General features: G+C 39.8%; 1 protein-coding gene across 1 annotated transcript in view; it reads right to left on the bottom strand.

Annotated features, from left to right (window-relative positions):
* The window catches only part of PRKAR2A (protein kinase cAMP-dependent type II regulatory subunit alpha), a 54,892-nt gene that overhangs the window by 27,823 nt on the left and 5,492 nt on the right, over positions 1-21,577 (bottom strand). The window contains exon 2 of the mRNA XM_040568284.1: positions 5,112-5,147. Coding sequence (XP_040424218.1) covers positions 5,112-5,147 — 36 coding nt within the window. The remainder of the gene's footprint in view (positions 1-5,111; positions 5,148-21,577) is intronic.

Genomic DNA, 21,577 nt, shown 5'->3' with positions numbered 1-21,577 from the left:
CAGAAGTCTCTTTCTGTTTATCATCTGCCTCAAAACCTTTCAGCAGAGTTTGTTATGCTATCAGTTTTGTAGGAGGGTGAACAATCAGGATAGAAATTCATTAAATAGCTGCAAGAGAAGAAACAAGATCATGATTTACAAGTCATCCTCTGATAATCAGTAGTCTAGCAAGTAGAAAGCAAAGAGAATGGCACAGAGAAAGTCAGTCACTCTCTCCCTCCCTTGATGATGTAAGGTGATGAGATTTTTTTTATCACTGAAGTAGCAGATAGCATCCTGCAAGAGAAAATACTTGAAACCAAAAAATATAAAATAAAAAAGCGTTGCCTCTTGCTTTCTCTCTTCATTGCTATTATTTAGATGTCCTTATTTTTAACAGGATCCCAAAACCGTTGTGTCTTTTGTGGGGCTTTTTTTAAAACCAAATACTAACACATTGCTTGGCAATAATTAATATAAAAGTTTTCTTAGAAAATGATTTTTAGAGCTGTCATTTTAAAAGTCTAGAAGCTACTAAAAAGATTTTACTATGCATAATATTATCATATCCTGACATCTCAGCTTGCCAGGGTGTGAAGAAAATGCTGTATCTCACTGCAAAGCCCAGAGAGATATCAGACTTTAACAACATATCTACTTTATGAGATGATTGCTCTTCTTTGATAGGAGCCAAAAGAATGAGGACAGTTGAAGATAGAGTCCCCTACTGACAAAATCAACGACTGTATGGGCCTCTTACAGAAGTACACCCTGTGAGGAAAGAAAAAGCCAGGGCATCAATTTACGCATTACTGAAATACAAAATTCTATCCCTACGCTCTCTAAAAGTAATATGTTAAAATCTTATGTGAAGATGAAAAAACTATTCTGTTTTCTCTGCTAGAAAGAAGAAAAAGAAACTTCAAAAAAACTGATTCCAAACCCAGTATTTGTTGGGGATACTACACGAGAAACCTGAGGCCATTGCCAAAGTCTTTGAATATTAATGAATAATACTGAATGACAGATGCTCATACAATTATAATACTGATAAAAACATTTACATAAGGATTAACGCAGATAATTTCTATTGCAAACTGCTGCAATTCCAGCTAGGATACACAGAAAATGTTTTCTTTTATTGTTACCAAGCACTTAGCTAACGTTCCCAGCAATAACACCATACATTATAAAATAAAAGATAAAGTTTCTTTTATATTAAGACCCATAAAGGCACTTGAATCCAGGAGTGTCACCAGGCAATGATTATTTTTCAAATGGAAGGAATGGATTTTAGATATCTGTGGACTGGTGTATGAGAAAAGCAGTAACGTATATATATGTACACACTCATTCTCTCTCCACTTGCTAAAATGTGGACTGACTAGTCATAAAAACTGTGAAGATGAAGCTGAAAAAATACTTCCTGTGACAATTAAAAGCATAATTATGATTCTGTGATTTCATAGAATGCTGTTCCCATTATTCATGAAGGCAGTTTGAGTGGGCTGAGTTGGAATTTCAAAATGTCTTGCAATCAAACAGTGACGGGCTGTGACATTGACCATTTTGAGAAGGTAACATGACCTGAGCTTTGCTCAAAAAAACACACGACGCTGCTAAATGGTGCCCTTCTGTTAGAATCCCATCCCACCCTGAAGTATATGCATGTAATCTGGAAAGGATGTTTTAATCTGAAAGAGACAAATTTCAGTTTCTATTAAATCCCATTGAAATAAACAAACAAAAAAATCAAAAAACATACCAAGAAATTATTTAACTTTAAACATACTTCAAGAATACCAACTGAAGATTTACATTCACAAACATGGCGTCTGAAATCAGAATACTTTTGAGCTGTATCTGTGACAGTGCAATTCTTTAAACAGTGTCTGCCAACAGGAAAACAGCTTTTTAGACAATGTGAGAAGCAGAAAGAGGTAGATTTTCCTTCCTCGGTGAGGATACAAAACAGCACAGAAACACACAGCTGAGGACTGAACAGCCTCCTCTGCTTAGTGCAGGCTCTTCCCATGCTCTGTGTTTCTCATCTTGTTTCTCTCTTTAACAAGGCACAAGCACATAGATAAGATCAGGAAGATAACGGGAGCCATGGCACAGCACCAAGAAATAAAGATCTTCTTGGAGATCTTCAAAAGCTGCCTGGACATGGTCCTGGGCAACCTGCTCTGTGTGTCCGTGCCTGAGCAGAGGTTGCACCAGACGGACCCACAGGTCCCTTCCAACCTCAACCATTGTGATCCTGTGAAAGAGCAACCACCCAGTGCAACACTCCTCCTTAGCATCAAGGATGGCAAAGTTTACCAAAACGTTGTCAGCAAAAATTTTCTCTCACTGTATAAACATTTATTCTGTCTGCAATCACACCTTAGGAGAGGGCTTAGCACCTGCTTCCAGAGACAGCAAATTTGATCCTTCCCACTTCACTGAGTCTCTACTGAAAGTTGCCCCTACCAAAGGGACTAAACAAAGCAACTCCCATCCATTCAGTTAATTTTATATTAACATGGAAATGGTCACAGATCCTGACAACCATGTTATTTGGATGGCATAAAAAGACTGGGGAAATAACTATATCTTGCTTCCCTACATTATATAATTTAATTGCTTATAAAGCAATTGAATGTGAAAATTGTCATCAGTCCCATTCCGATCCCAGAGAGACCAAAAGGAGACTGAGGAGGGAGACAAAGTACACCAGGTCACTCAGATAAACTGAAATCACTGGAGAAAACAGATGCAAACTTTCTGCCACAGGTCTATAGTATGGGTGTCATTTTGTCAGTTTTTTTTCTTTTTAATCCTGTGAAGAAGTCAGCAAGTCTGCTGGAGAGTGGGAGTTTTGTAGAATGAATCAAAGGTGTCTAGAAATGGTAATATGAAAAATCCAGCAAAAAAAGTTTACTTTTTTGAAAGATAAGACTAAAGGAAGAGGAGAAACTATGCCCAACTGAGACTGAAGTAGGCGTGACAGTCTTCATTCCAAAAACACAATTAACTTTCATTCATACGCTGTCAGCAGCACTCTTCACAGTGCTATGTATCAGTTGCTGCAGTGGGACAAATAGCAATGCTTTCTCTTCCCTCCAGTTCTGAAATAGCTTTGATATTGGTTGTGAAAGGAGACACCACTGATGTCTCCCACCTTCCTGCCCAGCCTGCAGTCACCAACCAAGGGCCAGTGGTATTCTCTGAGGTTGCTCTCACTACAGACAGGGACCTGACTAACAAACCAAAAAGTTTGTCAGGAGCCCCTATACTTGGAAGAAGATCAAGAAATGTAATCATGGAAGAATGAATTTCAACACAATCCAGCTCTTGGACAGGAACGTATCTGTATGGTTCTCAGGGTACCCAAACCAAGCCTGGGCAGACTGAGTCAGGCAGCAAGAAGTGTAACATGAGTTACTCATACCAGCAAAAGGCTCAGACGTTGCTAATTCGCTTAAAGCAGCAGCAAGAAGACTGTTCTACTGGGTAATTAGCACTGAAATTGCCAACAGCACCACAGTCTTTTGCATCCCATAGTCAGGAGATTTTAAAATTGGGGTGGGAGGGGGGATACGTGCAATTTCTGCAAAGATAGATTACGATTTTTCAAATATTTTAATCAAGTCAGTCACCAGCTTGTTACAAATTAGGACTGACACAATGCTTGAGGTTTGAGTGCCTGCCACGGAACCTCAACCTGTTACGTGGCCAAACATGCTATACACAAGTAATGTGTTCATTAAATAAATTCTAAGGGAACATCGAGCTCTCATTTCCCTTTCTCCCTCCTCGCGCTTCTTGGAAAAGGCTGTTTCTCTTCATAAGAACACTACTTTACCACTCTGCACTTCTATAAATAATCCCACGAACGTGATTAGATAAGCCCCCTTTTCCCAGGATGACCCTCCTGCACAGATTGTGGAGTTTCTCGCTGACCCACCCAGGGCCACCTGCTTTGCAGGCTGAACCTCTGACCAGCACACAAAGCCGTGTTTCTCTGGTCAAGAAGCAACTGGTATTCTCTACAGAGCATTTACAGCTGCCAAACCACTTGGAAGAGTTTAATGCCAAGCACGCCACTCTCCCTCCCTCAACAAGGAGCACATCAGCACAGGAGATGATTAACTGGCAACAGCAGCAGAAATGGGGAGCGAACGTGATACAAAAGCAGTATCATCACTTTGGGTCAGCGATTTGAAAAAAATGTACAAAGAAAATTAATTGTTCCTCCGGAAAAAAACCACAATCAAGATAGTTTTAAATTTAAAAGGTTAGCTTGACCTTACTAATAGATTACTATTTCTCAAGCAGTTTTTATGAATCCTGATGTTCTTGAAGTATTTTTTTGAAGTACTACATAAGCTAGAAGTGAGTAAACTCATCTGCTCAAGGTTTCTAAAACAAGCAAAAGTAAACTTCCTGTCCAATTCCTGCCCGTGGGTTAGAAAACCTGTACTTTGAGTAAATCTTACGGAATGACAGCTAAATATTTACAGTCATTAAAGCAGCATTTGCTAGTACAGTCAAAAAACCCAAGAACACCACGTTTAGATTTTTAATAACTAAACATCTAAATGAAAATTCAGTAATTCATAAGGCTGCTCCTTAGTGAAACCTCCCTGCAACTTGAAAAATCAGCATGATCTCGTTTTCAAGCACTGCTACATGCATCAAAATGAAAAAAGATGCAAAGAACTACAGGCACCATTCCTTATCCCTATTTCCTCAGCTGTATCCAGTTTGGAGCAACAGGAATAAGAAAATGCATCTGCCATGGGTTTATGTATCCTTGGAATTTGCATTAGTACCCCAGGTAATCACGATCATCTGGTTATCTTTAGGCAGCTAATCACAACTTACCAGATGTAACCATTCCACATTTCAATACTGAAGGCAGAAATAAAGCAGTTTGGAGAGAATCTGTAACTACTGTATGCAAGTTGAAGATACTTTACTTGAAATAAAAATACTGCAAGCAGTATAAGAAATAAAATAGCAATAAAGAGTAAGAAGGTCATTTTAAATACAATTCCTATAGTCAAATGAACATTTCAAAACTTCATCTGAAACATTAAATTCTTAAATGGAATAACATTAAATTCTTAAAAGGAATAACATACCTGATACTCTTCTGTTGCATCGGTTAATAACTGGAGCTGAAAAAAAAAAATAATCAAAATTACAAATTCTATTTACCAATAAGAATTCAGTGTCTTCATCTTGAATAATCATGGTAGTTTTTGCTACAGAAATTTCATATAAATCTCCCCCCCTCCCCCCAAAAAAAAACAATAAATGCTCTGATATAAAGCTTTCATCCACCTACTCACCAGACAATAAGTACTTATTCAAAATTAAAATTTTATCTTCCAGCAGGCCATCACATGCTAAGATTGAGAGCAAACAGTTTGTTTTTACCCAATTCTGAAAAAACATACACACACACACCCCTACAGAGGTAACTCAATCTTAACCTACCATCAAGCCCTAGCCCACTTTACATAGCAATATTCCGAAGCATCACAACACTGTTAGCTACACCTAATTAACATGGATTAGAAGCTGATGAAACCCATTAGCTAAAGCATTCCATACCCCTACACACCCCGAGCCACATAACTGAAGCAGTGCATCGTCCAGCGCTCCTGTACTAGCACCAGTCTTTCCCCTTGACAAAAATTATCTCCCGTTAAAGCTAAAGAATCCTGAGATGGACAATCCGTTTCACTGCTTTTTTGTTCGTGCTGCTAGCTATACATACTAATTAAACATTCCCCCTGATCTCACTATTCACATGCATTTCTACATTAAGCCACACTTTAGTGAACAGCATCCTCTCCTTTTTTTCCACTGTAATCAAGTTCCTGTGTTTGAGTTGCTCCAGTCTCAACACAAAAATAACCAGTGTGTAAAGCTTCACAAACCAGCCCAGAACAAAACCAAAACACTCGCGCCCCCACCACTGACAACCAAAGCAATTTTATTCTGATTGTTTCATGCTTTCCCCGTCCCTCTTCTGCACAACTGATAATTGCATTTTTCTGATGTAACCAGTGACATTCCTATTCCATTCCTTAAATATTTAAGAATTAGATGAACCTTTATACTGCAAAGTACATGCATCAGACAGAGCTGGACACATGCTACCAAAGCCTTAATGATACCACCATTCATTTATTTATTTTAGAAGTTAGAAATGTTCCTGTATCTCAGCACTACCAGAATAGGAATATCAATGCTTTCTCAATCAAATACACAAAAACTCTTCTTCTTTTGAGTGTTTTCAGCAACCTCATGGCTCACCCACTTTCCAAAGACTACAGCTTCTTTAAGAATCTTGCTTATTTTATCTCGTAGCAGGGTTTAGTGTCATCAAAACAGCACCAAGTTTTCCACAGTGTTAAAAATGAGAAAAAAACATATCCTCTTAAGGACAGTTAAGAGAGCACCATTATTCTGCCTCCACAAAGTATTTAATCTTAAATTGATAGTTTGCTTTTCCTTACACCAGTGACAGTTTTAACACCTATAAAATTTCAGGTTCACTTTTATACATTGTCAGATGATGACTATTTTTATGCCAAAGAGATAAAATCTGGCGTTTCCTATCACAGAAGATGAACACTTCCTTTTGTTTTAGCTTACCAATGAAGAGCTCTCTTTGTTTACGACTATTTCAGAGTCACGCAGACAGCAGAGCTGCTCCTATGGAATACTTGTGGCTTGTCACAGAAGGCACTGGCATCAAGAAGCGCTGCGAGAACAACTTGTGAGGGTCCCACTAAACCTGTGTTAGGCTGCGGGCAGAGTCCACAACTTTAGATGGGGTAGAAGGGACTAACGCATTTATGAGTAGCCAGGCCTATTTTGAAAGAGCTTCTGGACTGAACACAAAAAGGCACCTAACTTAAAGCAATATTCATGGTATTAAAGCAATATTCATAGGTTACTAACAGTAACCCCTTGGACCAAAGCAGCCTTTAGAGCACACATCCTCTATACTAGTGACAAGAACTCAGAGAATCCCCTACACCAACCCGGCACCCTTCAGCAGAGATATCTTCAACAAGAAATTGCTACTCTGAAACAAGAAACGTTCCTTTTGTGTATCCACACTTCAAATGTCCCTCCTGCACACCACTGTGCTGTGTCTAAGGTCAGTTATGTGTTAATTGAAGAAATTAAAATGAGATTAAAAGGTTTTGCTGTGAGATGATTGTATTATAAACCCTCCCTTAGGTCAAAAACCTTGTGCAGTAACACTAAAGTTTGTAATCACGAACCATCTCGTACCTTTGGCACAGTGTTTGTTTTTACTTGTCCTGTGGGAGCCAAGACTCAGCAATCAGGTGAAAACAACGAAACCTACGGTAAATTAAACCATTGTACCAGAAGAGGCCAAAACAGCCCAATTTCCTCCCTGGAACTGATGGCAGGTGACATCAACAGCGGAAAGACATCAAGCTGCACGTTCTGTGGTTTTGCCAGAGTTGACTTCGGACAGGAAAACTACTCAACTGTTTTAAGGAAAAACAGAAGTCTCTAATGAACGTGTGCATAATCCCCAGACTGACCTGGGGCACAGCCTTGGTTAAGCACTAGGTAGGAACACTCATCAGGGGCTGCTTCACAGCTCAGAAGAAATTGTAAGTTTCTGGCTGTAGGATTCTTTTTTATTTATAGTTTTGCCTTCTAGAACCAGTCAGTTCTCTAATTTAAATAAATACTTACTAAATAAGTAGTTATCAACTTTATATCAGTACTGCTTAACCTCATTCAGCATTCTCCTCTTCCCGCACTGGGGGAAAAAAAAAGTACGTGTTCATTCATACATATGTATGAATGCCATATATACACACACACACCATAAACACTCTAAGAAGAATGCTATAAAACTGCTCAACTTCCCAATTTCAAAAACATTTGACACTACTTTCAATCACCCAATTCCACAAAAGTAGTGACATATGTATCTGCTAATAAAAGACTGCACCACTTTTCCTACATGAAGGTACGCTGCTCCATTTATTTAATAAATGGATTTGAATCAGCTGCATAAATAAATCACTTCTGTTAGTCAGTCACAAACATGATTTCTATCAAACAGCAAAAATCACTACTGCCACACAGCTATACTACTGCTTGTTAGTAGCTCCTTTTCTCACTTGAAGACTGAGGGATATAAAACCTCAAACACGGGCTGGTATGCCGTAATGCTGGGAACCAATGACCTGAAACAGTTTTTGGGGTTTTGGTTTTGTTTCTTAATACTTCCCAAAAGTGGAGAAAACGAAACAAAAAAACAGGGATTTCTCAAAAGTTCTTCAGTTTGACACTGAGATTTTCTTTGAAATATTTGACACTGGAGTTTGGCTTACCATGCCTAAGTGGCAAGAGTTGTGACCATTGGTGCAGGCAGGTGGGAACACTCAGCTCCAGATGTGAAAAAGTATACAAAGGAAGAAGCACACACATATTAGCTGTTTTTACCCTTGCTTTCAAAACCAAACCAACAATTAAGGTATTTAAGCCAAACAACTGACAATGAAATTGTTCTCCCAACTTTACAAATAGGATCAAAAAGAATGCTTTTCCTACAACGCGTGGGATCCCTTCTTTGTTGGTGTACTGAAAGTGACTGGCAAAGAACAGCACCGAGCTTTTAAAAAGTTACACTTCCACCCAAAAGTGCAAGATATTTCTCTATACTATTTATAAGCTTTGTGAGGTTACGAAACATGCTAAAGCTTGAAATGAACAGAAAAGTGACAACAGTCTTTCTCCCAGCTCTTGCCATCTTCTTCTTCCACACACTAAGAATTTTAAATTCTTACAGAACGGATAAATAAAACTCAAAGACCTTCGCAGGGTCACAGGAAAAAATTCAGGGACAAAGGAAGAACTGGCGTTCCAGGCATGCATTCAGGGTACAAGATGTTACCACTTCGTACTGGAAACCTTAAAAACTTCTCCTCCTCTTCCACAAGGTCTTTGCTTTTTACTTGGATCTGTGAACGCTTCCTAACTAAACTGGGGAGATGCATACTGATTGCTTCTGATACTGGATATAATTTTTAGTGGCACGATAAATTCTTGCGTGCACAACAAAATGATTTCCTTTAATCTACGTCTTCTATGCGACATTCTAACCAACCCAACTACTTTTTGAAAGTAGTGGAAGATGGAGCAAAGTTTACAACAGGTTGCATAAAGTCAGTGGAATAGTACCCCGAGTTCCAACAGCATATAATGCCAGCAGTGATATAACAAATCGGTAGAAGGCAGTGACTTCCAGAGTAATTTCCCATCAAATCATGGCGTAAAATCATCCTGTGTGAACAGAGACAAAGAGAGAAACAGTATGTAAACCGTTCTTATTTAACAAGTCAGTTACGATTATCCAAACACCATGTGAGTTGACACTATAAACTATTAAAGCTGAAATGCCAGCAGCAGAGCGAAGCATAAATCCGAGGCGTGACTGTCTCTGCGGAATGTTGTATCGAGTTACGATAAGGAAGTGCTAGACTACAGCTGTCAGCCTGTTTTTCTACACACCAAGATGTTAATGGACTTACATGAATATGAACCGCCACTGTGAGAAAACGTAAAGATTCAAGTACCAAGTTTTAAGGATTTCTAGTAATTAAAATACAATGCTAGAGCAGAAACAAGACTTTCATCATCAAATATATGATCATACTCTAATAAACGCTGATCTGAACTCGCTTTTCAAGAAGTAAGTAAAATAAGAGGGTTCTCTGTGACTAGAACTAATATAATAGTTAAGTGTCCACGATTTCCTTCAGGATGTCCCTGCTTAGCAGTGGCAAATTCCACTAACCCCTTCCAGACCGCTGCTTGCTAAGGGGCAGTCCGAGCGGGACTACAAACTACCACATTTTTCCCCCAAAAAACAGCTCTGGAACCAAACAGTAGGTGTCTGTTTCTTTCAGAAAAATAAAACAGCGAAATGGAGGAGTTTTTTACAGGTACAACTCACATTATTATTTACTACCTCCCATCCCCCCCCGAAAGGATGGAAATTCAGATCCTGGTTAGAGACAGACAGGAGAGATCCTGCCGGTGTCAGCTGAAGCACGCCAGATATCCAGAGGAAGACAAAAGGTCAGGGAACACTAGGGAGGAAGAGCCTTCTTTAAAAGGATGAACGGAGGTACGTGAAAGCAAAAAAGGAGAAAAATTGAGACCGTGATCCAGGATTGCCTGTGTTTATGCACACACTTAACCTTTCCGTAAGGCAATTTTACATTTATTAAGTTGTAAAACAATAACAGCAATTATATTAAACGCTGTTTTCCTCTCTACTACAGGAAAACAGAAGCATAGATATTTTTTTCATTCCTGGTATTTAAAAATAGCTCGCAGCAGCAGCAAGAAATAATAAAATATAAAACCAAATAGCACCACATCCTGGTCTCCAGTTTAATTGATTTTTTTTTAATTTAGATTTTAAAATTACTGACATAAAATGGAAAAACACCGTCTGGAAGCCTCATCTTAAAGGAGCTCCTGAAAACTTTCTCTGAGCTTTTTAAAGCCCCTCTGATAGGAAGAATGTATTAGCTGCTTCTAAAGGAAAAAGTTGAGTCAACAAGCAAGGCAGCTATGTCAGTTAAAAAAAAGATGTTTCATGAAATTATTAAAGCTGCTATGCTATTTCGGGTTGGCTGTTTTTTTAAGCAAAGAAGAAAAATTAATATGCTTTGGAATGGACAGACTTTAAATAGCTGATAAATCCAAGAAACCCATAAATCTTAGCTTGGTTCTCTGCGGAAATTTCGGGAAGCCTCTGGTTATAGCCTCTCAGTCAAGAACTGCTACTAAAAGGTTTGTGCATGTGGTTTGCTTTCTGTTGTTTTGAGGTTTTTGTTTTTTAAATCGAAGATATTTTAAAAATAACGCACCACCATTTCAGTATCCTTATTTCATGACTGAGTGCACTGTAGTACATGGAGTGATTTTTCTTATGGTGTCAGCACATATTAATTCAATACCAAAACAGACCGTGTTCCTGTTACACAATGAACCCTGCGTTTGGAATTCAGGAGTTAACACAGCCTAACCGAACCCTAAGCACAGGAGAATGAATACCTATCAAGCAGCACTCCGTATTATCTGACATTGCGGCGGCATGACCCACACACCCTTCTCCTATTTCTTGCTGACGTGTTTCAGAGATCCAGCCAAACACTGTACCATTTTTATGGGCGTGCTCTATATTACAAAGACCAAATGGTTCACAATAATGTGTGCGTTTGCTTTACAGACATGAAATTAGACAAATTCCCAGTGCTAAGGCCCAATCTCAGCTGAAAGGATGCATTTCACAGTGCTTAAAGATATCACAGTGCTTAAAGATACCACAGTGCTGATAATACAACTGAATTGTCAGGGACCGAAATGAAAGGCTTGGATATTTTTCAAGGATTATAAAGTAAAATTACACACTATGTGGAAATGGAAGGATGCTGCAAAGAACTAGAGATATGAAAAGAAACTGACAGATCCTTGAAGTATTGTCACAAGAGACAGGACACCAGGAAGCATGGCAAGGCAAGATGCAGTATGACAGCCTAAGGTGACCACCGAGTGAAAAGCGGAAATTTAAGCTTCCTCCTAAAGCCCAAGTGAGGAAGAAGCCATTTCAGAAATAGGGAGTCCAAAGGCCACATTAGTAGTATCAAGAATGTTTTAAAATAATGTTTGATTTGTAATCCTGACATAAAGTAGATGACAAAAAGTAAAGAGATTGAACATAACTCTGGAAGCAACTTCCCCAGGGATCCTTTCACAATGAAAAAGCTAGAAAAGGTCAAAGATGAAGTTGAGACTACAAAGTAACAGAAACACCCCAGCAAGAAGAAATAACTGCACAGTTTTTTTTTTAAATACATGCTTCAGGCAAGAAAAGATAGTGGCATCTTATCTAGGGAACGAGGAGGCAGTTCCCAAGCAGTAGGAAGCACGGGCAACTCACCCCAACTCTCGGAGCGGTGGCAAAGGAAGGACTGCCTCTGCCCTTCCCTGCCCTCCAGGCTCTTCCCTGCCACCCTCCCAGCCCCATTTTCAAACTTCACCTTGCCAGTTTCCAGACTCCTACCACACCGGAAAAGGTAGATATTGAGGGAAAAAAAAAATCTATAATACTTCAGGATATTTAAGATATTTGAAATGCAATGACAAACTTCGGAAGTGCTGTTTAAAGCAATGTTTGGCTGACAAATTCAGTTCTTTTAAAGCAATACTTACTTTCATGTTTCAACTGATTTTTTTCATTTTTAACTCTAGCTCTCATTTCCTGGACACTTAGAGAAGACTTAAATTCACATCTTCACATCTTTTAAACATCAAACCGTTAAGACTTTTAACCAGATCTCTATGCTTTGATGTGCTATGAGGTGCAGAGTCATTGCTATATGTTAAAACTTGACAACACAAACTTCTTTCGGCTTGCTTGTAAAGCTGAGTTTCACTGACCATACTTGGAAACCTTGGGGTAATTTCTAAATGAGTCACAAAAATGTCATTTAGCTATGTCTAGCCAGCTGCTCCATTTTGATTATTTCCAACTGAGCTGCTTTCACAAATCTTTCCACAGATAACAGAAGCGTACAGGTGAACATGACGTGGATGATGCTAAAACCCAAACCGGCCGTGGGGCTTGTTTTTTCCATTTTCAGAAGCCTCATTAAAGTCCCCCTACCAGCCCAAACACCCAAGCGCAAACTTTAATGACAGCAGCCAATGACACCAAAGACGCCAGGCCCGGACCCTCTCGCTGCTGCCCTCTCCCAGGCCCCAGGGGCAGCCCCATATCCCCTCTCACCTGGCCTAGATTTTAGAACCGCTCTCATCAGGCGGGCATCGCCCTCAGGATGCAGCCAACGTCTCCGTACGCGTGCCCGCACCGCTGAGGTGAGTGAGGTGAGGGCCCTTGCTGAGGCCAGGAAACTCCTCCACAAGGCGAGGCCAGCAGCTGAGAAGGCCGAGGCAGGCGGTGCAGCAGCCGAGCAGCACGCCAAGGCACACCTGGGGAAAAGCCCACAAGGAAGCAGCATGGCTCAAGGGGAAAACGCAATCACCGGTGCTGCCTTTTGTGCTTAGGTAGCCTCAGGTATAAGGTATTTAAAATTGAGGAGAAGAGTGGGAGGGAAGCGTGTCACAACCACGACAGTAACGCCGGCGAGCTACGGGCCGGGACTCCCACAGCTCACATGCCCATCCCGGCGGGTGTGCACAACCGCTCCTGCTCACACCCCGCCTGAGAGGATCAGATAACACCAACAGGAGGAAAGCTACAGTTCCTGCTCACACAGGAAGCCTCCTCCTTCCTGCCTCAATAAGTACCCTAATATACCTCACATGACATCTTCAAATCCCAGTTAAGTACCCGCACACTTTCACACAGCCTTTGTCAGCAAGCAGCTCCTCAAATAACATCCTACATTTCAACTATTACCCATTGCCTCATATCTGTCCTTTAGGCATCGGCATATTTTAAGGCATAGCAAATGTTGTATGCGTTCCTAATACTTTTCTAGGTACATTTGGCATTTAAGACAACTTCAGTTAGACATAATGCTGTATTTTTATTTGGATGCATAATGAAGAGCTCACTTCCTCTTATACGCAAAGAAAGAGGATGATGATACACAGATCTTCTGATTTAGCAATGAAAAACAAGGGAAAAAAAGAATTTTGATTGCTTCTGTTTCCACCAGAAACCCAACCTTAATTTTACATTCACTGCATTGTATTTTAAAAAAGATTCCATCTGCTCTGTCTGTAGCACACATTAATATTCAGAACACATCTGCAGTGTGCAGACCAAGCTTTTAATTGGAATCATGTCACAGCTACCATCACACAACACTGAATGTAAATGTTGGATATCTGCACTTGGCAGCTGCTTGGCAGGCTTATTATACAGTCCTACTGAGACCGATAGTGTCTTTAAATAATGTGGTATCAGAGCATAAAAGGTATCTTGAAAAATCAAATATTTACTATCATGAAACAGTTTACGGTGCCATTCATACCTAATATAGTTTACTAGCAGTTTAAACTACCTATAAGAAAAATATCATTTATATTCAGCCATAATTTTCAGAGGCAACACATTAATACAACTGAACACTCACATCTTTTATTATGAGAGATATTTAAGCAAAACTAACTTGTAAACACAGGACAAAGAAAATAATTTCAGTGCAATTGAAACTGTGTAGTCAAGCTCAAAGCATTTATATAATCCAATACTCTAGCACTACTAAGCATGTAAGAGCACCTAAACTCAATTAACAGCTATGCTCAATGATTTAAGACACTTTCTAACAATGTCAGACAAATTATTCTGGAATGAGCAATACAGTTACCTTTTCAAAAAAAACAGGAAGCTAATAAGAACTTCACTTGCTTCAAATCCTTGCCAAGCCACGGTAATACAAAATTACATTTTCCCAGCCATCTATGTATTTTCAGCTTGTACTCTTCTGTTAAAGTTTTTAACAAATGGGGCAGCAACCAGCAACCTACAGAGAAAAATGTATATACACACACAAACTAGAGTTATCCTAACAACACAAGCAACTAGTTGGTATGCTGTCAAGCTGATCTTACGTGCACTGCAAGTTATTTAAATCTCAGAGGTCCTGTGTCCCCTCTACCTACTAACAGCTACACTTGCTCTTCATACAGTACGCACATTCTTTGTGAATTTCTCCTCTTCCACGGTCTTTGCCATAGTATCACAACAAAAACTATTTGACAAATCTAGGAAAACTACAAGATCATTGCTTGTTAAGATAAAGGTGTGTCACCACAAAAATAATTAATCAAATACAGGCGACATAGAACAGAAAGTCATCACGATCCAAGTGTTCCGACTCTAATGCCCTTCTCTGATAGCCTAATTGGCTTAACAAACACTGCTTAATGTCAGTGCAGCTCCAACACAAATAAGCGAACTACACTGACCAGAAGGGGAAGACAATTGTGTCTGCTCAGAGCATCCATACACGGTCAGCCTCAAGCCTGTGCTTGCACTCTGCCGTGTCTTGTGCATCCACCACCATTTCAGAGCATGTTATGGTAGAAGTGCAGCAATCAAAGTCAGGAGCCAGAGCAAGGTTTCGGTCCCAAATCTGAGCACACAGCCAGCTGAGAGATGACCGCTGATTATATCAGCAATTCCAATCTGTTTCAGTGCAAAGAAAAAAAAAGAGGTTAGCCTGAGCTTTCCTTCAGTGGCATAGCTGGTCTGCTCGTGTTTGCACTTGAACAGAAAGGAAGACTTAACGTGGGCAGTTATGGACGAGATGCAGTATAAGCAGCTTTTCCTTTTGCATCTTAGCTATTTACAGTCTCAGATAAAACAGATTGGAGTCACTCTCAAAGTCAGGTACCGTATCTCATGTGACAGACAGTCAGAAGCAACTGTAAAAAAACTAGTTCTACAAAAGAGAGCAACTCGGAAGGAAAATATGGAAGAAGAGAAAACTTGAAGCTCAGCAGAAACAACCAGCAACACTGATAGGGCATAGTGTTTTATATGCCTCGCATGGATGTTACACAGCTCTGCTTGTCAGGTCAGCCAGAGCTCAGGACTGTGTAATTATAGCTAGCTAGGTAGTGGGATTTAAGAACAGCATCCTACAGCTAAAAAAGGAGGCACATAAAAGCCCATGGTTCTTTGGTTGGGTCACTTCTAATTTCATTACCAATTCCTACTGCCATTACTGCTTTGGATGATAAATATAGCATGTTTTTACATAAGATAAAGCTGGAATGAATTGTGCTGTCATTTGATTTGATCTGTATAAAAGAGCAAGAGGAATTTCAATTAGAAACACCAGCATCAAGCGTCACTTCAAGCTGATTCAGAGCTTAATCTCACACATCCACATTTAAATCAGGGCATAAGAATGCTTGTGTACGCTAGGCAAAATATGCTGGGTTAATGGTATCCGGGGCCGCATTAGCAAAGTGCTGCCAGCAGGCTGAGGGAAGTGAGCCTTCCCCTCTACTCAGCCCTGGTAAGGCAGCACCTGCAGGAGTCCTGTGTCCAGTTCTTTGCTCCACAGTACAAGAGAGGCAAGGACATACTGGAGACAGCTCAAAGAAAGGCCACTAAGATGATGAAGGGACTGGAGCACGTCTCCTATCAGGAACGGTTGAGAGATGGCTCTGTTCAGCCTGGAAAAGACAATACTCAGGGCAGATATTGCCAATGTAGGGAAATACCTGAAGGGAGGATGCAAAGGTGATGGAGCCAGGCTCTTTTCAGTGGTGCCCAGTGACAAGAGGCAATGGGCACAAACCAGAACAAGGAAGGATCTGTTGCAACATCAGGAAACTCTTCCTTAATGTGACAGTGACCGAGCACTGCAACAGGTTACCCAAAGAGGCTGCGGAGTTTCTGTCCTCCAAGATGTTCAAAGGCTGCCTGGACATGGTCTTGCCAAGCAGCTCCAGGTGGCCCTACTTGAGCAGGGGGGGGTTCAACCGGATGACCTCCAGGTCTCTTCCAACTTCAACTATTCCATGATTTGGTAGACACCAACAGCTCATTAAAACTAGTACTTTGTTTCTTATTCTAATGAAGCCAAAAAATGATAATGAGCATCCCCATTATAGACAAACTTCAATATATTTATCAACCCTCTTACCAGTGTCAGAAAAGGCACCTATTGATTACTCACAATTGCCTCTGCATCCTTCCCCACGTCACCGTCACCGTTCTCCAGGATTTAGCACTCTATCCTGTAAGCATAATCACCACTGAAGAGATTCACCCTTGCCTGAACAGTGTGTGAATGACCTTTCTGAAATTGGCCTTTCTCAAAAGATCAACATTTTAAAGAGCTGGCTCAATTCTTCTCGAAGCCTGATTTTAACAGATACCTAAATTGGTGCTTAATAAAAGACCAAAGACTTGTTATTGTATTTGTGAAATAAAAATGTATACAAATAACTAGCATCCTCATATCCGGTATGTTCAAAAAAACTTTTTTGAGGAAATTCTATCAGTATCTTATAGCATTTCACAGCAAAGCCATAAACAACTGAACAAGGTTTTCTAAAAATAAAAATTCTAGATATACTTGCAACTGATGTTATTGGTTTCCAACTCTGAAACAAAAAAAAAAAAAAAAAAAAAAAAACACTCAACTCCTATATACAGTTTTATCTATGGTAGTGATAGAAAAGGTGCCACTAGGCACAGGATTTACAGGATTTTATCCTGTAGTGGTAGCTTCAGAATCACAGTGCTGGGCACGGGGATTTCTGCCTTGCTTCTCCTCATCTCCAGGGTGCAGGATCCCTCTGTACGAGCACAACTGACTCGGCCACTCCTGCCTCCTGCCATCAGGTGCTTCAGCTGACTGAGACAACCAAGCAAGAGCCATAGCCTTTCCCCACCGCCGCAGCAGGGAGCACAGCCTCAGGGAGGACGATAACCAGAGGACTGCTGGGTGGCACGGAGGGATGAGATAGTCTGGTGTACCTCCTGTGCTATCACGGATTCTGCAGAAGCATTACTAACATCACCGGCAATTTTGGGCTTCTATACCACATACAGCTGTATTACCAGCACAATTATCCATCAATGATCCGCAAGTGGATCTTGTTCCACTCAAATATAATTGGGTATGAGTTTCTTTTTAGCAAACAATGTATAAATAAATTTGAGTGGGTTCTAAATATGCATGATTTAATTTTTATTTATTTTTTTAAGGTTAAAACTTCTTATCTGGGAAATGTTCTAGCTGTGATATACAACAAAATGGTAAGCAAAAGTAACTCCTGTAGCACATCTCAGCAGAATGCATTTTATAGCTTTTTCCCTTTCAGATTTATGGAAGTAATAATATTAAAGTCAAACATTAACAAAGCTTACTTAAACAAAGCATAGCTGTAAAAAGAGTAATCTCCACGTAAGGATGCCTTTTGATAGACGATCTCAGATGAAAACAAAATTAAAAAAGCCAACAACAAAACGCACTTCCAGTAATTGCACCCTGCGTACTCTTACAGGAAAAAGATTTTGTGGAAAAGGGAAAGGATGAAGGCAGACAGCTTTGTCCTATTTCCTAAAAAGTAAAATAGAAATAAAAAGTAGAATACAAATAGTAAAAATCATTGCGTTCGCCCCATCTCAGGGAAAAATCCACTTTTATGCCCAAGAACACTTCTAGACCCTGCAGAGGGGCACAATTTATCATTCATCCCATCATAAATATGCCAGTAGAAATAAAAAAAGGTCCCTAGCCAAAGTGAGCTGCAGCAGGTGGCAAGTACTACATGGTTCAGCTTCCAGATGAACTCATTTTTAGCAGCAGAACTTGTGGTATAAAGCTCTTCACAGCCACTGTTACATTCTACTTCAAAACAAACAGCGCACACCGCAAATCTTTTAGCTATGAGCACTTAATAATGTCTACATGTAAAAGCTATAAATAAAACAAGATGCATGACACAACACTTAATAATCAAATAACTTCAGCAGTGAGAAATTATAATGACTCTGCAGGGATATGACAGATGCTTATACAGAGCACAAGAAAAATTGAAGCCCATACAAATATGTCTGTTTATGATAAAGTTATACAACCTCAAGGGTTAGAATTAAAAACATTATAAAAATTACAGCCAGTGATGTTTAATTTCTATATGTCTGATAAACTGAAGTATTTAAAGTAGCATTACCACTCTCAGTAGTAGTAAGTAGTAGTATTTTAAAATAAGAATCCTTGCAGAAGCTTCCCCAAAGGTGCTAAAGGCAGAGCAGTGAATGTTAATCTGTGAATGTTAATAAAGTAAATGTTAGTGAGCCATCTTTCATAGCTTATCACTGAGAAAGCTTTCAGTCTTACAAATACTTATGAATTTTAATCAGATACATTGATAACATTAAGTGATAAAGAACTGTTATTTCCAAAAAAAAAAAAAAAAAAGGAAACTCCATCACCTTTGAATTCTCACCCAAGGGCATTGCATGAGACATCCTTCACACAGACACGCTCTGCATGTCCATGACAACCCAAGACTGACCAGATCCCCACACCACAGCATGTCCTTGCAGAAGCAACTTGTCCTCAATGAGCAGGATTAGCACGAGCGTTGCCACAGAAATGGCAGTGTTTACTGGGGCCTCAGAAGGAAGAAAAAACAACAACAAAAACTACACAAAAAAAAAACAACCACAATCACCAAATATTTGTGTTTTTCTTTTCCTCAAGATCTCTCCTACAGAACACAGTTTTCTGAGAAGGAAGCAGCAAACAATATGCTATCCCAGGGGAGGAAGAGCCAAAATGGAAATGAAGGGCCATGGTGACATCCTGCTTTATAGCAGTCTGTTAATAGACAACCACCATGAACGAGGATCTCGGCACTGCAACCTATCCAAAAATCCAGATGAAAAGCCTACCGAGGAGCTTTCCAACCTTTATCCAAAAGATACACAGTTCATCTCCCCACACAAACCCCATGCACGTGTTTAGAACGCTCTGCAAGAAGAGCGGCAGTACTTTAAGCTTTGCAGTCCTTCACGGCACACCTCTCAGATTCAGCGAAGAACAGAAAGTTACCAATGGAAGAACATCTTTTTACCAAAACTACCGCTTCACCTCCGTCTTGAAATCCTAATCCTTCTTTAGGCAACAGTTCAGAAAGAAATTTGGTGACAGTTGCTCGATTTCGCTGGTAAGGACCCTCATCATGCACCGTCTTGGGCTGAACTTCACCAACATCCAAGGAGTGCTGGGCTCCAGTTCTTGTGAGATGTCCCCAGAATGAAACCTGCTATCGTGCCAGCTGGAAACTCAGATCCTGGAGGCTCTGCACCATTCTCGAGGAGAAGTAACGCTGTTCTTCAAGCCACCCTCAGAAAGTCAGCAGGAAATAAAGGGAAGGAACAGTAGCTTGAAATTTTTTAGCAAATTCAAAAAAAATAAAAATGATTTGTTTTTTTTCTCTATCACAAAAGCAGCGCTAAAGAAGGGATATCTGCAGTCCCTCCCACATGCTGTCAAGGAAGGCTTTTTGTAGAGCTGTCTTCCCTTCTGAAGGGAACTTCTAAGTCTATACCAGAGCCAAATGACCACTACTCATCTTCTGCAACTTCTACATAGGAAAGAAATGTCCTTGGTATGGAAAGGGCTAAGAGCAAAACTGCTACTAATATAATGCTGGGCTTTATTATATAGTAATTGATGTATATTTATGAAATGGACCAAATCCTAGCAGTATGAGAACTGTAAGACAGGCAATCTTCTATATCTCCTCTGCTTTCTAAGTATCCTATCTGTTAAAGCACACAGAGAACACGATCACCAAAATTTTTTTACCTCCTCTAAAAAAAACATACAAATGACCACAAAGCAGCTGATTATCTGTGCAATAGATTTCTGGAGTTTTCTCCTAAAAGTCCATTTTCCAGGTCTGTACCTTAAAAACAAAAGGCTTTTTCTTCATTAAAAAAAATCACCTAAGCCCACACCCTTTACTAGAATTAACATCTTGGTGCAAGAGTCTTTTATGCATTGGACTTTTGTCCATGCTCAGGTTTCTGGAATTCCCCACTACTTACTTTTCTAACCAATGCTGTTACAACTTGCTCTGTCTGTTTCATATCAGTGATACATAAGTGCACTACCAATCTGCCCAGCACTAGACTGCACGAGGTGCAGAGTGCAGAAGAGGACGCATCACGTATAGTGCAACTGATGGTACCTAAGAAAAGAAATCAAGCCTGCGTGAATCAAGATGCAAGACTAATATCCCTCTAAAAGAGGAACTAGCAAGGCTGTTGGAGCTGTATTTGCCATTGCCTCCTTTCTTCCGCAAAATAAAAAAATTATTATGATCATTCATGAATCGGAAAGCGTTACTAAAGCCAGTGAGAAACATTCATAGCTCATCTTGGCTAAGCTTCCAGCCTTGATTTGAATAATGAGCAACTGCTCTTTGTTAAACATTAGCGCTTTTTAATGACTGACTGGTGAATAACTTGAAGTGAGCTTGTTCTGTTGCCTCCTCTTCCCCGCGATCACCATTGCTCTATTTTAGGTAAGAGGGTACAACTAAAGTTCACTGCCAGCAAAAGGGGAAGATGGGACTCTGCAACACTGACAGAACTTTCATCACTCTAATATTTGCTTATTAAATGAAAATACTAGCACAAAGACATGCTAATATAAAGTATGATATCTTGTATTGCAATACAAAAAGCTCCTTTGGCTTAACTCTTGAACCAGCTAGAGGAATCTAATTTTAGGAGTTTCATACCATTTTTCTTACAATAACTTTCAACAAGGAAACACAAGCTTGTCAGAATACAGCAGTTATTTACAAAGGCTAGTCATCCACTTCCTTTCTATTTATTTATGCCCTTTCTAGAGGGTAGTACACAGAGAAGGCAGTTTCTATTTGCTCAAACTTAATAGCAGGATACTAAAAGAGCAGAGACTAGTTCTCGAATTTAATTCATCTATACAGCTATAGCTGGTCTCAAAAGCTCTTTCAGAAAACTTCAAGTTTCACAGTTAAGTGAAGAGTT

The sequence above is a fragment of the Cygnus olor genome, chromosome 10 (assembly GCF_009769625.2).
Source record: "Cygnus olor isolate bCygOlo1 chromosome 10, bCygOlo1.pri.v2, whole genome shotgun sequence".
Lineage (NCBI taxonomy): Eukaryota > Metazoa > Chordata > Aves > Anseriformes > Anatidae > Cygnus > Cygnus olor.
Note: the sequence above shows the minus strand (reverse complement) of the source record. Positions and strands in the feature narration are given on the sequence as shown.